This window comes from Impatiens glandulifera, chromosome 4, assembly GCF_907164915.1.
Source record: "Impatiens glandulifera chromosome 4, dImpGla2.1, whole genome shotgun sequence".
Lineage (NCBI taxonomy): Eukaryota > Viridiplantae > Streptophyta > Magnoliopsida > Ericales > Balsaminaceae > Impatiens > Impatiens glandulifera.
In genome coordinates, this window is record NC_061865.1 from 47,724,369 (window position 1) to 47,752,183 (window position 27,815).

The following is a 27,815-nucleotide window of genomic DNA, read 5'->3' on the forward strand; positions in this document are numbered from 1 at the left end:
CAAGAACAGTTGATATAACTCAAATATTTTTGTATGGTAATTTTTGTTGAATGTTCTAAACAATGTTAAACTAGCCGTGATCATAGCTATTAGTAGTGAAGTTTGTATTCTTTTATATTGATCAAAGTGCCAATTCCTTCTTTGCTGGTTATGAGAACGTGAATGTTGTTTTATTTATAATTGTGGTGATCATTGAAACCGATGCCAAGTTTCTACATGATCCAACTATTATAGGGTCGGATAAAAACGATTATATATAGAAACTAGGGCAAGTAATTTTGGACCTGACACTAAAACAACACGATCCAAACAAAAAAAATCAGATTACGCTTCTTTTTTTTTTTTCAGGTCGACTTTTACTAGTCTAATTAATAAATCGGTCAAAATACGTCGACCATACACTTTTTACAAGTTACTTTTATTAAGTTTTGTGTTTTTATTTTTTTACTTATTCATTTACTTATTCATTTTCTTTTGTAAGATATTTTGTTAACGAATTTGTAATTTAGTTTCATTTTTAGTTTTAATTGATGTCATTTTAATTTGAAATAGAGATATGAATTAATTATATCGGGTTCGAGTTAAGTTAGATAAATCGGGTAAATTGAGTCTGGTTTGGGTCAATCAAAAATAAATAGGTCAAGTTAAAAATTTTGACACGAATTATTGAACATGTCAAGTGGAGGGTTTAACCCGTTAACCTGACCCAAACCTGAAACAGATCTATTAGAGTCGAAAAATCAATTTACTTGATTTTTTATGATTTTGTTTTTTTATGAAATTTTGTTGAAATTGTTATTAGATGGATGAATTTGTTATTGATTTTGTTTAACTAATTATTTTTAAAATATTAAAATTGTCAAAATAAATTATTTGATATATAGGATCAATAAATTATCAGATACATTTTGTTTAACTGATTATATTTAAATTTATTGATAAAATCTACTCAATCTAATCCAAAGTTAATATTCTTTAGGTAGCCTTCCTATGAAGGATATCTCATCAAAGTGTACAATGGCATAATCTCTCATAAATGTTAAGTTTCTAACACAAGTAAAAAAATAAACAAAAATGAGCTTGTTTGATGGGAACTATTTGATATTAACTATAGGTCAATATTAAAATTGGTGTTATATTTTCAAGATTTGATAGGTTGTACTATCATAAATGGTTATTGCAATACTCAACTAATACAAACCCTCAAATAAACGACATATAGTTAGTTAGGGGTGCTCAACAGACCAGTTTATTTAAGTTCGATTTTTCAATTTAATTTACAAACCAATTAATCTACCGATATAAGTATCAGTTTTATTGGTTAAGATTTATCGGTTCTGGTCGGTTAATCGAATTTAAGTGGAACCGATAATTCAATTTTTTAAATTAAATTTATTAAATGAATTTCATTAATTTGATAAAATGCAACTAAGACAATGGTTAAAAAAATGAAGACTTAAGTTAAAGTAAATAATAAAAAAAAAAGTTAAAAACTCTATAACCCTTAATTGCGTCTTCAAGTTCATATTATATTATTCTACCTCCTTATTCTTATAATATAAAATAATATATATTTAAGATATTATTAAAAATATTATAATATTATGATAATCATTATATTATTATATTAATTTTCTTATAAATCTAATTTAATGTTTATATAATATATATGTATCCTCCCAATTCTCCTAATTCTAACATTGTATGAGAGTCTTGTTTTTGTTCTTGAGCACATCAAAACATAGTTTTTTTGATGACTCCATCAATGGTTACTATATTCATTCATGGAAAGCTTTAATATATTTTTTAATAATATATATATATATATATATATATTTTTTAAATATTTTTGTTAATGTTTTTATTTTTTCGACTATTATATCCTCTGAGTTTTTTCAGTTGTTTTTTTTTATCCTAATAGTGAATGTCATATTTTTGTTGCTCTTAATCTAATCATATGAGATTTTTGCTAGTTATTTAGTCAACACATTGTCATTGGATGAATCTCAACACTCATGAGTAATATCGGAGTTTTTTTAGTTGTTGTTTCACTCCAACATTCAACATTATGAAATTCTACATTCTTCGTTGGTTTATTAGTGAATACAATGTCATCTTGTTGCTGGATGAATTTTAACATTTATGAGTAATTTTAGAGTTCTTCAGTTTTTGTTTCACTACAGCTCTTAATGTTATAAGATTTTACATTCTTCGTTGGTCACTATCATATTGTAATTTGATAGATTTCAACGCTTAAAGTTTATTTAGCTTGAAAACATAAAATCAACATTTTATAATTTTATCTTTAACCTCAAGTTGTCTAAATCTTTTTTGTCTCGAGTTTAAAAAATATTATAGTATAATATAATGTATATAAGATATGATCAAAATATTATAATATTGTGATAACATCATTATATTATTATATTGGTTTCTTTATAAATTTAATATTTTCTTAGACATAATATATATAAAATTCAATACAATATCCTTCCAATTCTAACCTTTGTAAATCAATATATTGTTTTGTCTCCATTTTAACCTAATATATATTTTGTTAACTTTTTTTTTCTTGAGAAGATTCAGATTCACTAGGTGGACTAGCGTTATACATTTGATTATGGTTGAATTTTTTCTCGACCGAACAAGAACAAGAACAAGAAGTTGAATCAGTAAGTTATAATAAAATATTGGTTATCTTAATAAATGTTTTCATTATAATAATATATAAAATATTATATTTGTGTTTATATGATTAAGTTTTCAATACAATATACTCAATTGTAAGTGAATAATATAACCAAAACATTGAAGAAGATCACATATCACAATCTTATGAGGAGGTAAAGAACAAACGAAAACATCTCAGGGTGATATTGGTTCTCGGACTATGTATTTGCAATGCACTCATGTATATCATGCAAGCAAATATGACACTACATGGGCAATTTATTCCTAAAACCCCAAACAATCCCTAAAAAAACTGATGGGTAATTCAAAGTCAATTACTTTTTAAGTAAGCAAATTGATGAGGTGACTCAAAATTAAAAATTAGTTTACATGCTTGGAAATTTGATCAAACCATGGTTAAAATGTGATATCTTATATGATTATAGGAGATGAGTTGCCTTATAAATTTATAGATGGTAAGTGTTTTCAATACTTGATGAGTGTGGTTTGTCCTGCATTGACCATGGTTTACTGTTAACCAATTTCTAAAATGGAAAATGCAGGACAAGACAGTCTAATTAAGTACTAAAAACTCTTACCTCTACAAATCTGCAACTTATCTATTATAACTTATCTATGATGACATATAAGAAATAACATTTCTAACCATAGTTTATCAAATTTCCAAGCATGCAAACTAGTTTTTATTTTTTCAATCACATCATCAATTTGCTTACCCCAAAAGTTAATTGACATTGAATTACCTGTTTACTGTCTTTTTTTGTTTCATGAATTGTTTGGATATTTAGGTTATGTTACCTCAGAGATGTAGTGTCATTTTTTCTTGGATTCGCAAAATAGAATTGAGTGAAATGCAAACACTTAGCCCTTTGAACTCCATCGTCTTTGTCAATACAGGTTTCAAAATGCTTTTAGACTATCTTAGACTATTGAATGTTTCTTTCAAGAACCATCATCACCCCTAGCTTATTTTCGTTTATTCTTTACCTCTTCATAAGATTGTGATATTTGATCCCTATTAATGTTTTTGTCACATTTATCACTTAAAATTGGGTGAATCTATAATATATTGAAAGAGAAGTGATAAGGGGAGAGAATTTGAGAGAGAAAATAGAGGAGGGAATGATGTGTCACCACATTGCTAAAAGAGAAGAAAAATAAAATTTGTTATTTTTTCAACGAATCAATTGCACCACGTAATTTATTTTAAATTTTTTCTCTCAAATTTCCTCCTCAATCATTTCTCATATTCAAAATATTTAATCATATAAACACAAATATAACCTTGGGTATATTATTATAATAAACACTTATTAAGCTAACCATTATTTTATTAAAACTTACATATTTCACTTTCGTTCGATTGGTGGAGGAAAAGATTCAATTATATATATATATATATATATATATATATATATATATATATATATATATATATATATATATATATATATATATTCATTTATCATATATATATATATTAATATCACGTGAACTTGTCCAATTAATTAAATTCATTTAATACTTAATTTAAAATTTTGAATTATCGATTCCGAGAATCGGTAAAAATTAGACCCGGTAAAATTGATATCAATACCAATCGATTAACTAATTTGTAAAATAAATGACAACGACATCAAAATTAACCGAAGCGATTGAACAAACTTAAATATATTATATAAACTTCCTTAACAAAGTTTGTTTAATACGTTGTTAGTATACATCACAATTTAAGAAGACAATATATATAAATGGGTTTAATTTTTTATTTTTATGTTTGGATGAATACAAAATTTTTATGATAAATATAAAATTAAAATTGAAAATACTAGTAAAAATCACTCAAAATATATTTTGAAAACAAGTTTAATCAGGGGCGGATCATGAGCTGAATTCCATTAAAGAAAATTATTATTTTTTACAGTAAAATGTCACACTAGTCTTTAAATTTAAAAAAAATAATTTAATTTATTATTTATTTATCTAATCTTTAAAAAAATAATAAAATTTTACATTTATCCACATTAGTTTTGTTAAGTCCGAACCAACTTAAATTCTTTGAGTAAGGAGGCTGCGATATACTGGGAAATTTGATGGAATAACCCTCATAAGAGGGGAATTTCCACTATTAACAGGTCATTAATAAATTTTTCATTTTTGACCTTTTGCCAAGGCAAAATGTCAGTTTTACCCTTTATTAAAAAAAAAAAAAAAAAAAAATTTGATTTTCATTCTCCCCCGTCTTCCTTTCCCTCGAACCCAGTTCTCCTTTCACTCCCCCGTCTTCCTTTCCCAGTTCTCCTTTCACTCCCTCTCTCTCGTTTCCAACTTCGACGACGTTCTCTCCCTCGAACCCTCCCCGACGAGCTCCGACGACAAACAAGAGCCCCCGACAAATACGTCGAATGTGAGTTTATCTTCTTTCTATCCTAGTTCTCCGTTTTATTGTTTAGGTTTAGTTTTGGGTTTAAAATGCTTCTGTCGATGGCTGTTGCAGGGTTTTGGGTTTATTGTCGATGGCGACGATGCATCTGTCGCAGACGACAGTGCATCTGTCGCAGACGACAGTGCATCTGTCGCAGACGACAGTGCATCTGTCGCAGACGACAGATGCATCTGTCGCAGACGACAGTGCATCTGTCGCAGACGACAGATGCATCTGTCGCAGGAAGAATACACTATTCGCCTGCGACAGATGCATCTGTCGTCTGCGACAGATGCACTGTCGTCTGCGAAAAATGTCATATTTCCTTTAAATTAGTGGTATTTACTTTCATTATTCTGACTTATTGATTTTTTGCAGATGGCACCAACCAAATGCAAAAACAAAACTGTAATTGAGAACTTTCCTGGACGTGTTTCATGGAAATCTACTTGCACCTGCTTGTTAAAGACCAAGGAAATTATTCTGACTTGAATGGAAAGGGCTATGAAGAGTCAAGTTTAATTATTCTGACTTGAATGTAAACCTTATGTATTTATTTTTGAATGTAAACCTTATGTATTTATTTTTGAATGTAATGTAGTTTGCTATTTTGAATTCAAATATAATATAGTATATATATATATAATTAAGCACAAAACATAAATGAAATGCATCTGTCGCATGCGACGGTGCATCTGTCGCAGGCGACGGTGCATCTGTCGCAGGCGACGGTGCATCTGTCGCAGGCGGGAAATGCATCTGGTGCATGCGCCAAATGCATTTCCCGCCTGCGACAGATGCACCGTCGCCTGCGACAGATGCACCGTCGCATGCGACAGATGCACCGTCGCATGCGACAGATGCCCCGTCGCATGCGATAAATGCATCCCTGCTACTTCTATTTGTCCTGCGACAGATGCATTCCTGCATTCCTGAAATCAATCCTGCTATTTCTCTTTGACAACACAATAGATGACAACACTTAAACAGATGAAATATGAAGATGATCAAAACCCTACCCAAAAAACAGTTTGATCAACACCCTACCCCAAAAACAGATGATCAAAACCCTACCCAAAAAACAGTTTGATAACACCCTACCCAAAAAACAGTTTGATCAACACCCTACCCCAAAAACAGATGATCAAAACCCTACCCAAAAATAGTTTGATGTACATACAAAAACGGTTTGATCAAAACTCTAAAACAGTTTCATGCCAAAGATTGGGCACTTGATTGTGAAGGTTGTGTAGATTGGGCACTTGATTGTGAAGGTCTTGCAGTAGATGGTGCAGGCATCACTGCTGAGCATGTTGCTCTGTTATGACCTAGACCGCCACATGAGCCGCACCGTCTCCGTTCTTTACGAACCTCACCTTGTGATGATCTACGTTTTGTTGTTGGTCGTCCTTTCTTAATCTTCACGGGGGGTTTTAGGCAGACTCGTTTCTTGATATGTTCGGGAATGTCCCAAGCTTCATTATGTTGAAAAACTGGATAACATGTCTCCGCATAAGCCATGCACCACGATTCAGTTGAGTAAAACCTGCAAAATTATACAGTGATAACATAAATTCAACATAACATATATTCAACACAACATAAATTGAACATAACTTATGGAACAAAAATTCTCTAACCTTGCGCACAACTCATATGGAACCGATTTCCGGAAACGGGCAGCAGCTAGGGCATGCGTACAAGGAAGACCGGATACATCAAATACCCTACAAGTACATGTTCGACCCTTGAAGTCAACTTGAAAATCAAATTCACCGTCATGCACATGGAACTGAAATCGATTAAGTGGATAAACACTGTAGAATCTAGCATTTTCACCTTCCTCACGTAATAACTTTTCATAATATGGAGATAAATGTTCGTTGTGGTTGGATGATTTTTCTCTTCTATGATAAAACCAATCTTGTATTGTGAATCTTAAATAGTCAGCTAATGTTGTTATGGGATATTTCCTAGCTTCTCTGCACTGACTATTAAAACTCTCAGCGTAATTACTTGTCATTTGATTGTATCGCGAACCGGGGAAAAAAGCACGACTCCATCTCTCCACTCCAATTTGTTCCAAATATTGAGCAATCCTAGGGTCTTTAGTTCTGATCTTGTCAAAATGCTTCTGAAACGTGGTCTCGGTGTATGCACGAGAAGCCAAATCAAACTCAACATGACAGTTATCAGTTTTAAATTTGGCCATTATATTCATTTTGATGTGGTATGTGCATGCCCCGTGATGTGCTTCTGGAAAAACCGCGGACAAGGCGTTGGCAATACTTGGGTGTCTATCGGATATGAAGACGAGATCCGGGACTGATCCAATTGCCAACCTTAGTTGTTGCATGAAATATGTCCAAGAGTTATTATTCTCTGAATCAACGACACCAAAAGCAACGGGATATAGTTGCTCGTTCGCATCCAATGCTATCGCAACCAGTAGTTGACCTCCAACTTTATGCTTAAGGAAGCTGGCATCGATGCACAATACAGGACGACAACATCCTATGAAACCCCTAATTGAAACCCCTAAAGACATAAACATATACCTGAAGTGTCCTTCCTCATCCGTCTGGATGTCAGTTATGGTACCTGGGTTCTTCTTCTGCAACATGAACAGGTAGGATGGCAATTCACCATAGGAATCCTCCACAGTTCCTCGCACCGCCATTAAGGCCTTTTCCCTTGACCTCCAAGCCTTATTATATGTCAAAGTTAACCCATAACTTGTATGCATGTCTTCCATTATTTTTTTAGGCATGTGGTCATGGTGATGGTCCATGTATTTACGTTTGATACACTCCGCAATTACCCATGATGGTGCTTGCCTCACATTGTCTTGTCTCGTCAAAATTGAGCATGTGTGTTCTTTTACAAATTTTCTGATCTCAAACATCTCCGAGAATTTTCCTTTCATAGCACGCAATTTCCACTTGCAGTTCTCAGCCATGCATTTTACAAACCAAAGATTTTTTGTTGACTTCACCACTTTAAGGACAAAGTGATTAGACATCGCATGTCTATGCAACCTCAATTGTATTTCTTTTTTGTTATCAAAGAACGTACCCACTTCCAATGAATTTTCAATTAATGGAGCAGGAGTTTCGATCTCGAGTGGTTCATATGAGAAGTAGTGCTTGGTTCCCTCAGTATGGCTGAATGTATTCCTAACATGGGAAGTGCTTGGTTGACTTGGGAAGACATTTTCCGGCTCAAAAACATTTTGCTCCTCACATACATCTCTCTGCTCAAAAACATCTTGCTGCTCAAATATATCTCGCTGCTCAAACACATCCTGCTGCTCAAACACATGCTTAGATACATCTTGTTGCCTTAGGAATACATCTTGTTGACTTGGGAATACATCTTGCTGCTCAAACACATCCTGCTGCTCAGATACATCTTGTTGTCTTGGGAATACATCTTGTTGACTTGGGAATACATCTTGCTGCTCAAACACATCTCGATGCCTTGGTAAGATATCTTGCTGCTCAAATATGTCATTTTCTGGTCTTTCACTTTGTTGAGTTGAAGGTATTAACTTCTCTACTAAGGAGACACATAGCGGGGCGCGATGATTGGGCAGTGAAGACGAGAGTTCTTGTAAATAGAACGCCACATCGCTATCTCCAATGATTGTTGCAGGAGGAGAATTGATCATTAGCATATTATACTTTACCTTGAACACTAAGTCATATCTTAGTTTGTCCACACCAATAGAATTATAGACAATTGAAGCTAACTCTTCATATGTAGCATTTCGGGGTACATTCACACCACGACACGAACTTGAGACAAAAGAACTAACCCCACAATCATCAGTTTTCCAGTCTCCATCAAAGAGTAGAAAAACACCAACATTCATGTGATCTGCAATTGAAAAAAATTCAAAGAAGTCAGTGACAGTGACCAGGTAAAGGAGGAAAATGCAAGGAGGAAAATGCAAGGAGGAAAATGCATCTAATGCATCTGTCGCATGCGACAGATGAACTGTCGCATGCGACAGATGCATTTCCCGCCTGCGACAGATGCACTGTCGTCTGCGACAGATGCACTGTCGCCTTCGTCACCTTCTTCGGATGTATATTTCACTGTAAAACATATCAGCCAAGCTCTAAAACCTTTATTCCATGACCTAACCTACATCCTAGACTCTAAACAACAAAACCCTAAAAGGACGAACGTCTAACCTGAATGTTGAAGACGATCGTCGATGATGAAGGAAGGAGCCGTAGGTGATGAAGGAAGCTTGATGATGAAGGAAGCTTGATGATGAAGAACCTTGATGAAGGAAGCTTGATGATGAAGAACCTTGATGATGGAAGGACGGGGAAAGGACGGTTGGTGGAGAGGAGGGAAATGGAGAAGAAAGTGGCATTTCATAACTGAAATGCGCACTCACTTTACTGATTTTTTTTTTTTTTTTTTAATAAAGGGTAAAACTGACCTTTTGCTGTCAAAAATGAAAAATTTATTAATGACCTGTTAATAGTGGAAATTCCCCTCTTATGAGGGTTATTCCATCAAATTTCCCGATATACTAGGCTAAGCTAAGCTAGAGGGATAATGGTATCCTCGTTTACTTGACAGTAGTAGCATCCGAAAGAATGTCTCTAGCTGCTAAGGCCATATTGCTGTGGAGCGTCGATATTTTGGGCTCCAAATGGCCAATCTTTACTCTTTCCAGTCGTATGAGAACTTGCAATCTCAACTTCTCCACTTCCTCCTCTACCCAGGTTTCAAATTTCCGATTTTCTTTTCCTATCTCATTTCTTTTGAAAAGATAACACAAACCCATTGATTTATTTTCGACATTAAGAATTCAGAACCATGCAATTCAGTCAATTTTCCAATTTGGACTAGGAACATCTCCTGCCCTTTGTTTGCATTCTTGAATTGATATTGGGTCAGTTTAATCATGAATGTTCTACCAAATGGGGGCGTGTTGTTTTTCTATATTAGTTGAGTTGATGATTGGTGTTCGTTTTAATGAGCTGTTTTATATAATTATTTACTTAGGTGACAAGATGCTTTGACGAAGATTGTGATGATTTCTTGCCATGGCTAGAGAAGAGGGCCGGGACAGAAATATCATCGGTGCTTTCAATTGCAAAATCAGCTTATGGAAGGTAAGGTATAGCATTTTTTCATTTGTAGACAACAATTCTTTCTCAATGTTGAAACATGTATGTTCTAAGTTTTGATATCTACCACCATGATGCTCCACTGTTCAAGGAAAGACTTCCAATTGTTAACTACTTTGATCATTGGTTAATGAATCAGGGAAATAAATGTAAGGAAGATAACTTTCTTTGATTTAGGAACTTCTTTCAGTTGAGTTAAGCTACAAAGTGCTGCTTCTAGTGGTAGATTAATGTTTGTTTGCAACTAATATATATAATGTTGCTTAAACCAGAAGAGTGATTTCTTTCATGTCTTGGCAATGAAATGTGAGAAACATGGAAACTATTTCCATCTTTTGGATTTGTTCTCTCTAGCTATCTTCATTGGTTCCTTTGCTTGCAGGTCACTTTACGCTTCTAAGTCAATTGAAGTTGGTGATTTCATGTTAAGAATTCCTTTGAATGTGGTACAATATCAGTCATGATTATTCTGAACTTTATATGTATGTCAGTATGTCTACTGCCCATTAATAATTTTGCAACTTGTGTTGAACATTTGCTGTGTATGATCTGCAGCAATTATCACCGTGTAATCTCCTTCCAGAAATTAATGACATGTTGAGTGATAATGTGGGTGATGTGACAAAGCTAGCTATTGTAGTTCTATTTGAGCAAAGGATGGGCTTGGTATGGCCATGACTCTGAATCCCATATATCCATTATATCATCAAGTTTCAAATTATACTGGTGACTTTGTGATTTTAACATGTTAGATCCTTAATATTCATGTATTTTGTTTGCAACAAGGGAAATACTTCTTTCATTGATGTATCACAATCGTACAGTGAGCCTGTTTATAAACTACTATTTTGTTACCATCACAATTCAATTGAAAATCGTTAAAGTTAAAATTGAAAGTTATTTTTTTTTGGTATAAGAGTTATTTTTTTCATCATGGTCTAGATTTATTTTCTCAATGATGGTCCAAATTAATTTTCATGATGATAATCCAAATTATTTTTTCAAATCATTGTATCTTTCGAAAACCTAACAAATGTAGATTTTTTCGGTTCATAATTGAGATATGGAAATTTAATACCGAAATAACAAATGTAGTATTTCCTTAGGCATTTTGTAAGAATATTATGAGTCGTGAGCTAATTTCTTTTTCTGACTGGCTTGTTTCCTATTCTGCAGAACTCTGATTGGGCTCCATATATAAGTCGTCTTCCACATCCTGAGGAGATGCATAACACAGTAAATGAATATTATTTTTTTACTTTTCAGTTGAATTATGTGGATTTCCATGAATTTTCTTTGCAAATAGGCTTCCAAAATGCTCTGTGTTTATATTGCTTTATTTTAGTACACAAAATCATTGTTTCTTAAAGTATTGATTAGGATGACTGCTTATTAAATTTATTAAAGTGATAGAGCCCCATATAGGATAGTACAATATTAATTGTCTAAGACCTAAACCCATCTCAAGATGGAGGGTATAATATGTCATGGCTAACTTGTTACATGAAAGCAAAAAAAATGAAAGAAAGAAGAGAAGATGAAGACGAAGAATTAATAAGATAATTAGCTTCTTGTCTGCATAAAGGAGTTTATATGATCTCTAAAATCTTCTTATTATATAATCACAAACCATACTATAATTACTTTCAGTATACTAGTCTTGTTACATGGATTTTTAACTGCCTAGTCAAAATACATGATCATCGATTCAGTACAATAAAATTGAATCCCACTCACTAGATTGTTTAGCCAAGCTAATTCACGTTTGCATCCATTTTCATCATATGTGGTGTGAACATGCAACATGCCAAATCCAGGGTAGGACTATGTAGGACAAAGGTGTTAAAATTTTTGTTTTCATCTATTGCTGCAGATATTCTGGAGCCAAAAGGAGTTGGCGATGATTCGCCCAAGCACATTATATCATCAAACAATGTGGAAAAATATGCATATACACAATGAATTTTTGTCAGCTAAACCAGTAAGCTTTTTCCTTCTTTGTACTATACATTTCTACATAGAAATAATATAAGTAGGAAGAATATTGTTTATTTGTGACACAATATCAAAATTGACAGGTGCTAAAGGTTGCTTCTGAAATTTGTAAAGTAGCTCTCATATATTTTAATGTACCAGCCTAGACATCTAGAATTTATAGAAGAAAGATAGATATGAAGAGAAGGATCTAAGCCTTTAGATCAGAGAAACCTAGATTCATATCATACTTCCTCTAACTTACTCTACTAATTACAATATTAACATCTCAATCTCTTACATACCGACAACTGAACGTAATGCAGTCATTGTCCTTGTACGACCAGATTTGAAGAATTGAGTTGCAAGCTGGGCATGTATAACATGTACAACCAACTTGAGGGGAGTGTTGAAATATATCCTAATTAAATTAGAAATATTAGGATTATCCTAATATTTAATGTCAAGGACAATTATCTATATAATTATCTTAGAAGTAATTATCCTGTTATTCTAGGAAAGGGAATCTATTCTAGAATTGTTGTGTACATTTAAAGGGCATGACCCATGAATAAAATTTAACACAATTTCTTCTAAGATGCTTTAGTTGCCACTAAATTGTAGTCTCTTAAAACATGTAGTCTTACATTCTCATGATGATCACACTTGTAGTTCAATATTCAAGATGTAATGCAACTTCAGTTTATGATCCTTTCTTTCCTAATGAGTTCAGGCTCTTGATTGCTATACTGGAACCTCTGGACAATTCGACTTTGATGATTTTAGACATGCCTATGCATTGGGTAAAGTTTCAGTAACTAAATTTGTTAATCATTTAATGATGACACTTATTATAGTATAAGAGGTATGCCTAAAGTTTGAGCCAGAATCTTCACTAGGGATTTTATGTGGTCCATTGTAGTTTTAGTTGATGGCATTAGCATTATTTCAATTTTGCAAAACTATTTTTGTGAGTATAGAAAGCAGGTACTTAATCATGCTTTAGTTTACTTTTTCTTGCATATATTAATTCTATATTGCATTAACTCATAATCTCATTAAACATTTTAATATACAAACATTAATTTCTAAAAAATAATGATTCTATATTCTATCTACGAATATATGAATGAATTTTGTAAAGCACTACACTTTTTTTTTTTGATAATTCTATGTATGGTCCTGGCATGAACAAGCTATTAGAAAATTTTAGAATAATATCATATCAGTTGTATTAAGGTCGGTGGAGGTGGTTTGCCTTGTTTAATGTTTTTGTTCCTTTGTTTTGAAAATTGACTGGAGGACTTTTTATTTGCTAGTTAAAGTTGCCTTTTTTTATGGAGGGCTTTGTTTTGTGAGATTCTATGGTAGAGTAGATAGTTTCCTAGGACTAGCAGACAACACACCTGTGTGAAGCAAGAATAGAAACTTTCTGGGATTATTTGCTACTCCTTGGTTAGAAGCTGTACAAATTTTATGTTAAGTGGTGGTGACATATTGGGTGCATTGTTAAATGAATCTATTAAGTAGCTCACAACTGGAACCAAAATTTGCATGTGGGTCAGTTGTGTAGTCTTTCTCAACCGTCTATGTAGATCTTTTGTTTCTGCTTTTTGTACATGTTATTATCTTGATAGTGGTTATTTTGATTTTGTCAGTTGAATCTCGGGCATGGAGAAGTACCAAAGGAGTGTATTTGGTATGCTATTCTTATGATTATGTTGTTGTTATGTGTTCATTCAATATATATGTTTATAGTTCAATCATGATGGTCTTTCAGTTCACTTTCCAGTTTTTACAAGCGTTCCTTAGATCCCTTTTGCAGACTTTTTGAATCATGATGGTCTTTCAGAGACGATCGTATTGTACGATGACCACACAGGCCAATCAGAGGTTATCCATCCGTCTAAACGTTTCTGTTTATTTGTATTTGTTTGTATTATCCCAGATTTAGGACTAACCACAATAGAGATCATTAAGAGAAGATACAATCTTAAGTCAATTCTTGTTACTAGCATGGAACTAAATAATTTATGGCGATGATAGCACACCTAACAAGTTTCTGATTGCAAAATAGCTGAAGCTACAACTAGTAACATGGATTACAATCCAATTGAATTTAAAATTTTTGTTTATAGAATTCCATCCTCCATGGAACTGTTACTTCACGTTTCTATTATCCATTTTCTCCTGAATGTGGACATCAAGATCTATGATTGATTATATTAGATAATAGTCGTTTTATGCTCAAATGACAAGGTATATCATATTCACCCTGGTCCCTGAATAACTTTTCATTTTTGTGCTACTCGCAAGGACTAAAATATAGTGTCTTCTTAAGTTGAGATTTATTGGTAATATATTACATATGTAGTATAATTGTTTTACTTTACCAAATCTTTCAGATCTCCTATGAAATTTATTCTCTTCATATTTTTCATCTTGTGTGTACTTGCATATATTCTCTTTCCACTGCTTCCAGCTATTGGAATCAACCATAAGAAATTAAAATCTCCTCATAAATGGGTGACTACGGCTCCTTTCCACAGCCAAGTCTCCCGGGCTTGTTCGAGAAGCATTACTCTGATTTATTTGTGTTCTTACAAAATAATGTATTAGATAATGGACATTTCTATTCAAACCTATGTTTCTTCCAGTTCCAAATATCATTATAGATATACTAAATTTGATTAATAATAGCAGGTTATTGCAGACCAGAAGTATGCACCAGGTGAGCAGGTATGAGCATTGGACATGTTCCATTTTTCAAATCCATAATTCCATAGACTTTTTCTCAAGAGTTAGGGATTTAGATATATATTTCTTTTTGTTATAGTTGTTGGTTGCATAGTATTTTTTATTAAAGAATTTAGTAGTAGTTGGTAGCATTCTTCGGCAAAGATATTTTCAAGTATTCATTTTAATTTACATATGTAATTATGTATACAATTTTATCTTCAGGTTTTTATAAGATATGGGAAGTTTTCAAATGCTACTCTTCTATTGGATTTTGGGTTTGCACTTCCTCACAATAATCATGATGAGGTGAGAATTTTATTAAAGAAGCATAATATGGCTGTAAATCTATTGATTTTTAACTGTTCAAGTCTCTCTTTTTGGTTATAAATAATCCTTGCACGTGAAAATCTGTTGGTTTCAGGTGACGATTCATGTGAAGATACCTCATCATGGTAGCCCTTTGAGCGTAAGGAAGATGGAACTCCTCAAACGTTTTACACCAAACATTAATAAAGATGTCCACAACTTTCACTCTTCTTGGGATTCTTTCACTATCAGGTTTCTCTTATTCTTTTTTGTTCTTCCTTTCCTGTTTCGTCTTTTTGTCCCTTTTATAAATGGCCTGTTTATCATTATATATATGTGTCAACTGAGATGTTGCAACAGAGATACGCTAATAGCTCGTCGTATAAGAAAAATCCCTTCACCTTCTCATTCTATCCCAAGATGTTAACTGTACTATTTATCTGTTTATATGCGAAGATGATCAGATTGGATGAGTGTTTGAACAGTTTAATATATGTTTATTAAAAAAGGATTCGTATAAAAATGTTTTCGTAGTTGAAGGGTTATACAAGAAAAAAGGACAAGAGTTTAAGAAAATACTTTAAGTCTTATTTATAAATTTACTAATTATTTATCTTTTTATCTCCACATGTTATTATTTATTTGTTATGGAGTGAACTTTAGTTTTATTATTATGCTTGCTAACCTATTGAGCCGACCAACTCAACAAGGTTTGAATGTGTTTTTCGGTGAAACATCTCTACCTAAGTGAACTTCTTACGTAGTTTCTATGAACCCACATTTGAAAACACGTTTTTTTTACATATACATCATCTGGACGTGGATTAAGAGATGAAGATCACGATTGAAAATAGAACTTAGTCAGACACAAATATACAAATTTATTAATTGTTTCTCATATGGATCCGGATTGAGATAAAAAAAAATAGTAATTGTTTCCAAATAAAAATATTTTTGTAAGGTTAGACACTATGGTCTTACTGTAAATCTGTTATTATGAGTATTATTATTAGCTGCTAATAACCGAATCTTCGTCCAGGGAAGTGAAGTCTGCTAAAGGGAAAGGAAAGGGAATTCCGCAGTCCCTCCGAGCATTTGCCCGCGTCATTTGTTGCACATCTTCTCAAGGTTTAAAGAAAATCTGAAAACAAACAAGTCTAGTTTTTCTTTCAACAATCAGTGACTTTATAGGTCATCTCATAATAATATTCTTCATAAATAATGTCAATATAATATCCAGAGCTAGATGAATTGGAAAATGAAGCTTCAAAAGGCGATGGACGAATAGCTAGACTCCCTTTGAGAAATAGTAGCAAGGAAATTGAAGCTCATAAATTTTTGCTGTCACAAATCACTCTGTTGATTACTGAGTATATCTCATCTCTAAAGGTATAGAATAAATGACTTTAAACCATTGTAGCAAGTTAGAGCTCTTATGTTTTAACTATATCTGGTTTCAGTCAATCGAGACAACCACCTTGTTATGCATGACCGATAAATACACTCTCAGAAAGAAGATGGCTCGAGATCTTCTCATTGGCGAGGTTCGCATCTTGAAGTCGGCTTCTGACTGGCTGAAGAACTATTGCGTCCAATTATTGGATTTGTAGAAGATCTCTCTTTCTCACTTTGGATTTGTAGATCAATGATTTGTTTTGAAAGTGACAAATACAATTAGCAATTGTACCAGTTCAATTTAGCTAAAATGAGCCAATTTTTGGCAATATATACGTTTAACTGATCTAGTTATAGATGTACACGTGTTTAAATGGTAAAACCGTTTTTTAATTAATTTTTTATTTTTTGTTATGTAACTATATGCAGTTCTGTAACTATATATATTCAAGCAATAGTATTGTATTAATCTAAACAAATTAAAAGCTCAAAATTCACATCTAGTAACTAAAAATCATTCAAATTAAGGAAACTATGGTAATACATGAATATATAGTGACAATTAATGTTGTTCTAAATCAAAATTAAAACATGGAATATCAAATATTAAGATATTGGCTAACATCTATATCATCCATGGTTGGAGAATTAGGGACCAAAAATGTATCATTTTTCTTGTCCATCAAAATCTTGTCAACATTGTTCTTCATCTTCCTCAATGCCATCAAATAACACTCCAACTCTTCTTCCCCCATCCTCTTCACGTCTACTTCCTCTTCCCACCAGAATGTCCTCCGGCCACTCTCCTCCGCCGCCAGCCTCTCTCCAATCTTCTTCTCCTCCTCAAGCGCAGCCGCCAATTTCTCGTACCGTTGGTTCAAATATTTCCGGTTCTCTAAAACCATCTCATTATTCATTTGAAGCCCATTTGACAACGAACTGGTGGAACACTCGTAACGGTTTTTTTCGGGGAGGATGACGCGACGGAGAAGGTCTTCGGGGTTGGGTTGGCTGCTGAAGGTGAAGGTGCGGTTGCCAGGCGAGGTGACGAGAGCCAGGACATTAGCGCCGGTTAGGACGCAGAGCTCGGTGGCTTTCTTGAATAGGCCTGCCCGGCGTTTGGAGAATGTGACTTGCCGGTAATTCGATTTCTCTATTTTCTTGATCTCAATTTTCTGTTTTCCCTTTGTTTTCTTCCTTTTCTTGGTCATGTCGGATTCCATGTTCTGCGTTAAGAAAGAAAATATAAGAACAGCAACAAATAAAAGGTGAAAACAAAGGATAAAATAAAACTTTGTTCTACATATATCTTGATTAGTTTATATCTTAAATCTTAATGTTCTAGTCTTTATTATGTTGAATAAATTAATAATGGGATCCCGTTGAATATTAGTTATCAATAATCATTGTTTTCTTCTAATTTAAAATTTAATTTTCCATTCGAATGGTTTTTGTTTTTATTTGACCGTAAGAGTTAATACTTAATTTGTATTTTATTTATTTTAAAAAAATGTTTTAATTTATTTTATTTTCTGATTTTTTTTTTATTTTTATTATTTTAGAGAAATTTAACAAGATGACCCCGAGATTTCATCCATGCCATAAATTTAACGGTGAAAATGACCATTTCAAAATATTCTGACGAATTCCTCATTCTCTTGACACAAAGGCAGGATCGTCTCGCGATCTTGCTTTTCGCTAGACTATCTTGCCCGGGTATTCTAGACTTTATACAGTTTTTTTCGTTGCAAGACGATGCCTGTCCTTGAATAATTTTGTGAATATTTTGAACCGAACGATGTTCAATTGAGTTTTATATTAAGGATCCGAACTGTTCAATTGGGAATATAGGATCCTCGTTCGTTTCCTATATATTTCTACAGTTTGAATCGATCAATCAATCAAACACATACATATATATATTACGGACATACATCATTGGGATCTCAATCAAACAATCAAACAAACATTGAACCATATAAATAATTGCAGACAGACGAGAACATAATTAGAACATTCATATGATTATGAAGGATAATAAAACACGCGATTACACCATTATAAAAAATTCAAAGTTACAGATCTAAAGGAGAAGAAATACCAAACAGTGGAGAGGTGGAGTCGTAGATCCAAGGAAAACCGTGTTCGTTGTATGATCGCAATTCTGTGGAGTAAGACAAACAGACGACGATGAAGATCCGTACGTGTTCATTGTATGATCGCAATTCCGTGGAGTAAAACAGACAGACAGACGACGATGAAAATCCGTGTTCGTTGTTGTATAATCACGATTCCGTAGAGTAAGACAGACAGACAGACGACGATGAAGATCCGTGTTCGTTGTATGATCGCGACAGGGAATGTTCTTGATCTCGATCATGTCTTATATTATGTTCTTATATTATGTCGTTGTTTCCCGCTCTACCTAAAAATGCTTGGGCCGGGCGGGCGGGCGGGCTTGGAATTTGGGGCTCGGCCCACATGAAATAACAAACATTGTAACAAACTTTAATTGTTTTCAATTAAATTACTAGTTTTTTTTCTCAATTTAATAGAATATATATTTCTTATCTTTATACGTATATTATATATATATATATATATATATATATATATATATATAAATTGCATGTTTAAAATGACTCCTAACTGATCTCTGATCCAATTATTATTTTAAAATAAAATAAAATTCTGTAGGTAATTTTAATTATATTCATATATATACTTGAATTCTAATGATTTTTCTTCACAACTTTCTCTTACAAAGTTTGTTCTTTTACAACAATCTTATTATTAAAAATGTTGTCTTGAATTTTCTTGTTATTCCATTTTTAGGCTAAAAAAATCGTTGGAGTGACAACCCTAAATTAAATATGCCTTCATATGGTTCTCTATCTACTAGATTATACTTTCAAATCTATAATATCTATTACCACAATCATCTTGAAGAATACAAGAAAAAGCCACTCATTAAGAGATTTGGTAAATGTTTCAAGTAATATGTGAGTTATTAGAAAAAGTACAAACAAGTTTCATATGTACAATAATAATGCCCACCTAATAACTGTGAAAGAGATAATAGAGTAATTGATTCCACTGACAAGGGTGATCGCGAAGAAGGAAGAAGGATTCATGAAATGTACGACTTGACTAAGTTGGAGAAATTGCATATATCTCCGGTTCTTGGACATTGAATCACGCCATTGTTTTTTCTGGCCATTTCTTCCATAGCCTGCAGGATTGGACGACTGAAAGAAGTTAGGCGGAGAACATATTTTTATGAAACAGATTCCATTTTATAGGGATAGACCGACCTTTGTGCTGTAGACATGTCCATTAGGCAAGACTAGTGGAGGATTCTCAGTGTCCATTAAGTCCTTTGTTATGTAACAGACCAGCTTTGAGTGATGTTGTTTCGAGAATGGCAAAGGCATTGCTAGTTTGCGGAAGAGCTCTTGTGATAGTGGGTCTTCTTTTGTGCAATCGTCTTCATAACAAAATCTATTTCACGTCAAAGCAAACCAAACACATAAAAGCATATTAATAGTTTAGATTGAATTTTTTCTCTTTTTTCGAAAACAAAACAGTTCAGACTGAACCATTTGCTTTGCAAGAAAAGAAAGTGTCTAGTAAATGGGTTAGTGGAGGTTACGGTGTTTTGAGTGCAGACAAGCCAGCTTGCAAGAAAATGTTCAGCAGAGACTCAAAAGTCATCCCATATAGCTTGCAAAACTCCTGTTTGAATTGTTCAACCAAGTAATCCCATTGTTTTGCTTCAAATAGCACCTGATTTCACCATAATATAACTCAGTTAACGGTTTAACATATATGACTTCAATACCAATTGTAACCTCAATCAGGACACTCATGATGACTGTGAGAATATAAGGTGCAAACCGAACCCAAAATGTACCTTGGAGAACAAGTAAAGCGTAATATAGCATCACATTTATAAGCTGTATTTTCTTCACAATGTTAATATCTCTCGTCTAACGATAAGCTTTAGTAATTATTTCATAAGAGATACTATAAAGTACAATTGAGTCCACTTTGTTGCATGTTTACCAAAAGATCATGATAAAGAAAAATAAATAAAGAAAAAGGAAGAAGAGTTTGTTTACCTTGTATGTTGGACATTCAGTGGTACCTTTAAAAGCTAGCGTGGCCATTACTCTCTGGACTTCTTTCAAATAAGTACCTCCCCACGGTGAAAGATATTTACGTGCATACGCAATAGCATCCAGGTGCTTAACAGCACGAACCAGTTCTATAAATTCTTGAAGTCTCAATTGGAATTCAAACTTGCTCTGTCAAAATAATCCAAATCTCAAATTCTATTAACCAATATGGACGTATGACAAAAGTCACTAGGAGCAGCATTATAGCATCGTCAAAGTCATGTCACTACCCAAATTTACGTACCAAAATAAGAATGCATGACAGTAGTAATGAACTTATGAACTTATATATACCTTGGACTTCTTCAGTCGAGACTTGTTTTCAGAACACCAAGCTAGTGCAGGAGCTACATCTTTGTTATTTAAGGCAATGATTACTTTTTTTGCCTCATGAAATACATCAATATCAACAAAATCCTAGCACAGAAGAAAAAGAACTCAAATGAACTTAATCCTGTATCAATCTGTTATTGAATAGAAATTGAGAAAAATAAGACCAAGAAGGAGAGATGAGAGGGGTTGACTTGCACACAAAATCTGGAAAAACTCTTATTTCTTTCATATCATGGATAATTCCAAACAAGTTTATCTATCACATTTGCCTCAATAATCAAGAATACCAATTGTATGTAACTTTAGTGTACATTATTTATATCATAACTAATACTTTGGGGATTATTTTATATATTTTATTTTCCCCCATATTATACCTAACCCTAAGACATGTTACACACCCCCTTCAAAGCTTCATTTTCCTCAAAAAGGTCAAACAGAAAAAGCAAAAGCAAAAGCAAAAAAGTTCAGAAACTCAAACAAGAATTGGTCACTTCTCCGTTTGATTTGCCTTCTATGTTTGATCTCAAAGAATATAAAACTTTTGATTTGTCCACCTTCTTTCGATCCATCTGACTAATTATAAGATCGACAATTAAATTTGGTGGCTTTGTTGTTATCAATCCGTCGCCGTGCTGTCTTGTCCAAACAGATGTAAGTTTGTAGCTTCTTTCACAACAACTAGTCATGTATGAAAACCTTTTCGTCAATCCATAAGGAAGACTTTTTTTCTAAATTTAGGAAGCTATCCCCCACCCCACCACCAGTCATGTCCCCCATTTCAACTTAAATCATTCTTAGTGAGAATCTAACCCGAAACATTTGGTCTCTTAGACAAGACTCTTATCACTTGAGTTATCCTGAGTTAAGAAAGAAGACTTATTTAGATTAAAACTTGTTAAATCAATTTTTGTAATAAAATCTCCTTGGACTCCGAATGTTTCTAGAAGTTTTGCTTTGGACGAGCATTCTTGATCCAGAGCATTTGAGTTCATCTTCGTCTCTTCTTAGTGAGTTTCCGATTTTCATTCTTTATAAGAGAAAGAGAAATGTCTTCTTTCGCTTTGCCTTTGACATGTTCGTGCAATCTCAGAATAACTTCATTCAGGAACTTCTTTGACTTCATCGTTACTAGCAATTTGTTTCTTGACCTCTCTTATTAAATCACTACAAGATAATGGTAAGGATCAAGATTATGTTTAACAGTGGAGTACCATGATCTTTTCTTTTCTGTAAAGTGTATTGTAGCAATCCTGGCTTTGGTAGTAGCTCCAGGAATATTTTCTATGGAGAAAAACTCCTCATCAACATAAACCCGATCCTTTAATATTTGTCCCGTTAAATTTGGAAAGTTTGTCTTTATAAATCTTGTTGGGACAATATTTAAATTTGTCTTTGCCTCTGTCTCTACCATGATGTAGGTAGAAGCTTCAGATTGTGCAGTTTACAGATGGCTTAGTGGTGAAAAAAACTTTTGATTTTTCAGGATAAAAGATCTTACCGATACCAATGTTACAGTCTGTAAATGAGAAAAATAAGACCAAAGGGGGAGATGAGTGGTAGAACTTGCACACAAAAATATGGACAAACTCTTATTCACTTTAATATCATGGATAATCCTATGCAAGTCTATCTATCACCTATTTATACACCTCATTAATCAAGAATACCTAATACTTTGGAGACTACTTATATATTCTATTTTCACGTATGTTATACCAAACCCTAAGACATGTTACACAGTCTAGTCAAGCTCAAACTCAAACTCAATTATAGTTTGAATACAAGACTTATTGAATTCAACTAATTCAAATTTATATTTCAGTTGAATAATAAAGGAACTCAAATTAAAAGTTTGATTATTCAACACAAGAAATTAGAAATATGAAATAGTTAAGTGAATATTAATAATGGAAAAACATTATTATTATTTTTTTGTTTGAGACCATATTTTATTTCCTAGAGGAGGCTAGCACATCATCCCATCGCCATGTACCCACTTTAATCAAAGTGCTTTTGAAATCGAACTAGACACTAACCTCACAAGTACAAAAAAAAATATTTGAACTACTTTGGGTGGGTAAAAAATAGCATTATTAGCATATCAAATATATTAAGTATTAATATTTGGGATACAATAGGCTTGTTTGAGAATACTGATATGTTTATTTGAGAAAGGGGGAGCGGTTGGATGTGGCACAGTCCTGAAAAACAAAACAGATCGGTTGGATGTGGTACAGTCACTCACTGTGTTAATGGCTACATATGTTTGTGGTGGACGATGCCACTTCGATGGTGGCTGGAGCAGGGAAGCAACCAAGTGAAAAAAAAATAGCAAAGAGTGACTTTATGGCTGAAGGAGAACCAGCGATGAAATAGGCATTTTAGCTTCGGCGAGTGGCAGAGATTCTTACAGGAGTTGAGCGGCTGTAAATGCAGATTTTGCTGGTTTTTTCTTTTCTTTTTTTCAGCAGGTGAGTGATTGGCCTATAAGAAGAGACAGAACAGTTCCTAATCTTCTTCTTCTTGGAAGTACAGAACATGACACCGAGATAGACATAACCAACACTTGTTTGTCTTGAATAGGTATTAAAAATAGAAGAAAAGAAATAGATTAGATGGACTTGTTTTTGTGGAGATGAAACTATTGGAACCCTCCACCGATGGCTACTCCGGCCATTGGCGGAGGATGCAGAAGTGTGTTTTGCTCAAGAACAGTAACACTGCTACTGCTATGATACTAATGAAGAATTTGAGAAAGAAGAGTGATCGTGGAATAATTTCAAATATCTTTGATAACTTAGCAAAACTAAAATATATATCTTTGTCCTTTGATATGATAAGCACCCATATAAATACATTACATGTAAACAGACACATTGATAAGAGTGAAATAATTTAACTTGAATAACTTGCCTAGAGATTACTTGTGGAACTTACCATAACTTAACTTGTAGGAATAACCTAGATCAGTAGATTGTTATTTTCACAGTATTTTCCAATTAAAGCTCTCACATAAGTCAAGACCATATACAATAATTGGTATTAACTTCAAATTAAAGCACTCATGTACAAGTATACACAATAAGCACTCCACCACACTTATTTTGGACCTTTTCAAAAAGGATCAATAAGATATTCTCTGAGAAAACTATTAACTAAGCCTAATCAAATTCGATATCCTAGAGTTGAATTGAAGTTTTTCTTAAAGTAGTAAAATTTAAGCCCTTGACATTTCATATGAAAATAAATTATCCAACCACTAGGCAAGGTCTGGGTCCAATGGAAGCTCAAATTTGAACACAAGAAATTATAACAAATTCAAAGCCTAAGGTTTTTTACTATATTCCAGTTGCATACAACCTTACACATAATCCTAGCCTCCTCTACTTCCATAGCCTATTTAAGGTGATCTTTAATAAATACTTTGACTAGGGAAAGAATTTGCAAGCCTAAATAGTTGGTAGAACTAGGCCAAGAGAATAAGAGATAAATATTGATGGCTAGTCACACACGCTCATGAGTATAAGTTTTCTTGAACTTCTATGGACTTCATATGGTTCAGTGTGAGCTGCAAAGGACTGGTAAAATATTTTCTTTGTTAATACCAAATGGATGTTGATCAGTCAATAAATGAGTTCCATTGTCAATATTCTTGAGTATATGCCAACCATGTTTCTATAGGACTACATTACACACTTCCAGCCTAATTTCTAACTCGGGTGTGGTTCTGGATGGGATCCCATTTGAACATGGTGTATCTCAACCATATTCAAATTTAAATCCATATACACATAATAAAAATAAGTATTTGCATGAAGAGATTTACAAGCAATCCAAATTTTACGATAATCAGAAGGCGGGGCCTGATTTTCAGTGCATCCCTGTCAACCACATCTTTTATACCAAACATATTTAGATCTGTATTCAGAAATTCATTAACGATTTCTCATCCAGATTAAGATTAAGATATAAAATCGTTTCCATGTAATCCCTACATATAAAAACTGAAACTCATTGGCGATTCTCATCCAGATTGAGATTGTGGTACAAAATTGTTTCCAAATAAGACCTATAAATATAAATTGAATCTCATGACTCTTCTAGGTGAACTTTTCAAGCAAGATACTGATTTTGTCTATTGATTACATAAGCTTCAGAAAACAGTATTGACCAACATGTGGATTTCATAGAGCACACTTTCACCTTGAAAGTATTTTCCTTGAATATTTAGATACTGTAGCAGAATCCAGTAAAGACAACTTTTTTTTTTTAATTTAGGAAGTTAGGACGACCCCACAGTCATGACCCTATCTTCAACTTACGGCGTTTTTAGTGAGAATTGAACCCCGAGAGTCTCTTAGGCAAGACTCTTGCTACTTGAGTTACCCTAGTGGATTAGAATCCAATAAAGACTATTATTAAACCATATTCATCAAACAGAGAGTAATGATTGGCTAGTAAACTTGATGATAAGCCTCACCTTAATCTTAAATTCTATAAGATAAATGGAAAATGAATAAAAACAACCATTTTCATAATGATGACAAAGTTACCAGTATATCGCTGTCCTTGGCCAGCTTTTCTGCAGTATCATAGTAGGACATCCGCAGCATGTAGTCCACGAGTATTCGCTTCAAACGTGTGTTGTTCCATTCGCATAAGTTTTCTGCATCAGCTGATTCAAGATGATCTATGCGTGCTCGGCATTTTTGTGCTTGCATGTTCTCTGCAAGACCACCTTCTTCCAGCTGATAACAATAATTAGATGTAGAATTAGAAAACTAACAGAAACATGTAACTATAGAGAATTTTCATACAGATCAATGTTATTTAATATTTTTAACCATCAAAACCATATCTCAAGGATAGCAAATAACTGCCTCAAAGTCAACTTCAAACTGTAACTGCATCCTGAATATTTACATCATGATTCATAAATTTGAGAATGGACAAAAATCTCAACTACAATTGGTTGGGCATTTCAATATTAAGCCAGAACCACTAGAATTGGTGTACTAGAGATGTTTTGCAAGATTAGCTTTTGTATTGAAAATCTCATACCAAGGAAGAGGTTGAGTTCAAGACTTCTGAAAAGAATTCTAGAGGGAAGTTATTCTCTTTAAGCTAACATGGAATGCATATAATGTGGAGATCACTTAATTGTAACAACTAACAACTGTACTGTCTAAAAGGTCGTCGATTCAAGAGTGTGAGGCAGATTATGTACTGTAATTTTCTTTTCTCTTAACTTCTCCCAACCTGATCTTCTCTCTCTACTCTGCTCGTTTCATTCAATTTACTCAATACAATACACTTCCATTGACTCCTCCAGTGGCAAGACATTTTACTCTTTCTCTTATTGACTACCTTGAGGAATTTCTTGGTTAGAAGCTGCAGGATGTTGATATTCCTACTAGTCGGATAGAGAATTTTCAATAGCAATTTGTAGCTCTTGAACTTTTAGAACAGTTGGTTAAAATGACATCAAGAAGCCCTTGAGTGTTTAATCAAGATCTTGCTTAATTGTTATCATCCATAAAAGTACATATAAAAAAACCACCTTTTTCTTGAGGAATATAAATGTTTCAAGGAATAAAGAATAACATGATTAGACCAACATAGATGCAAGATTCAGAGTTCAAGCCAGGACACAAGAAAAAAAACCCTATTCAATCCCGTAATATCTAAGAAACAAATTGATAAAATTTTCATCATTATACCTTCCTTTTCAGGCCTTGTAACCTAAAGACCAGTGAATTTAGGCGTTGAACTGCATCGCCTGGAGATAACTCGCTATCTGCGACGTCAACAACTGAGGAGACAACAGAAGAGATCTCCTTCTCAACAATCCGATGATTAGTGCGGATCGTTTTCTTGTAGTGCTCGAACGGAACCCTCATGAACTGATGCTCTAGCTTTAATGATTCAGACAACTGAGTTAACTTCGAAGATGGAGCACAGGATGCTGCGGCGGCCGCCGACATGGTGTTGGATGGAATTGCTGAAGAAACGGAATTTCCACCGGGAACAGAATCAACCTCCATGGATCAAATGCAGTATTGTTGGATCGAGAAATGAGAAAGAGAATGAAGGAATATCATTTCCAATATATTATTTCAATTTCTAATATGTATTATAATTAATTAACAATTTATTTTATTATTATTTGGTTGAATGATTGATTATTTTAGGCTCAAATTTAGGACATTTTTATCAAATTGATGTATTATTGGCATCAAATTATCATATATTTTTTTTTCTAAATCAGATAACAATCAGCATTCTTGATTGTGATAGTTTTTTTAAATTATTTTGTAATGTCTATAATAAAATTTATTTACAAAAATAAAAAATACATGTCATCTATGAGCCAAATTGAGCTCATATTAGCTCGAATATTTATTAGCTCGGCTCGAACGAGTTTATAAATTTGAGTTCGAGTTTGACTCGGCTCGGCTCGAAAAATTTAAACTCAAATTAAATTTTTAAACTCGAATTCGAGCTCTAACTCAAATCAAAATTTATTTTTAAAACGAAAATATCAAACTTACCTACCTATTTAATGGAAAAAAGTTGAGTAAATTGAATTTACTGATTCTCGAATTAAATAATATGAAA

The 27,815-nt window shown here is 33.3% G+C and overlaps 3 protein-coding genes across 6 annotated transcripts; 1 reads left to right on the forward strand and 2 right to left on the reverse strand.

Moving 5' to 3' along the window:
* The first annotated feature begins 9,695 nt into the window (after nt 1-9,695).
* LOC124936557 (fructose-bisphosphate aldolase-lysine N-methyltransferase, chloroplastic) lies at nt 9,696-17,056 on the forward strand. Of its 4 annotated transcripts, none has more exons than XM_047477062.1 (15): nt 9,696-9,861; nt 10,145-10,254; nt 10,652-10,715; nt 10,825-10,935; nt 11,446-11,505; nt 12,143-12,250; nt 12,977-13,046; nt 13,902-13,942; nt 14,056-14,136; nt 14,944-14,982; nt 15,205-15,288; nt 15,404-15,540; nt 16,328-16,416; nt 16,529-16,677; nt 16,749-17,056. In XM_047477062.1, the coding sequence occupies exons 1-15, from the start codon at nt 9,733-9,735 to the stop codon at nt 16,896-16,898; spliced, it is 1,422 nt and encodes a 473-aa protein (XP_047333018.1). In that variant the 5' UTR covers nt 9,696-9,732; the 3' UTR covers nt 16,899-17,056. The 4 variants fall into 4 exon arrangements, with proteins under 4 accessions (XP_047333018.1, XP_047333019.1, XP_047333020.1 ...); XM_047477063.1 differs by having other exon boundaries at nt 14,947-14,982; nt 16,749-17,055; XM_047477064.1 differs by having other exon boundaries at nt 9,719-9,861; nt 10,145-10,259.
* Nucleotides 17,057-17,282: 226 nt separating this feature from the next.
* On the reverse strand, nt 17,283-19,063 carry LOC124935274 (agamous-like MADS-box protein AGL61). Its single transcript, XM_047475719.1, has 2 exons — nt 18,785-19,063; nt 17,283-17,909 (listed from the first exon to the last, which is right to left on the reverse strand). The coding sequence occupies exons 1-2, from the start codon at nt 19,061-19,063 to the stop codon at nt 17,283-17,285; spliced, it is 906 nt and encodes a 301-aa protein (XP_047331675.1).
* A 571-nt stretch (nt 19,064-19,634) lies between these two features.
* Nucleotides 19,635-27,293, reverse strand: LOC124936411 (protein MAEA homolog). Its single transcript, XM_047476911.1, has 7 exons — nt 26,918-27,293; nt 25,751-25,945; nt 21,156-21,278; nt 20,805-20,990; nt 20,336-20,469; nt 19,998-20,184; nt 19,635-19,915 (listed from the first exon to the last, which is right to left on the reverse strand). The coding sequence occupies exons 1-7, from the start codon at nt 27,239-27,241 to the stop codon at nt 19,814-19,816; spliced, it is 1,251 nt and encodes a 416-aa protein (XP_047332867.1). The 5' UTR covers nt 27,242-27,293; the 3' UTR covers nt 19,635-19,813.
* Between the last annotated feature and the right edge of the window lie 522 nt (nt 27,294-27,815).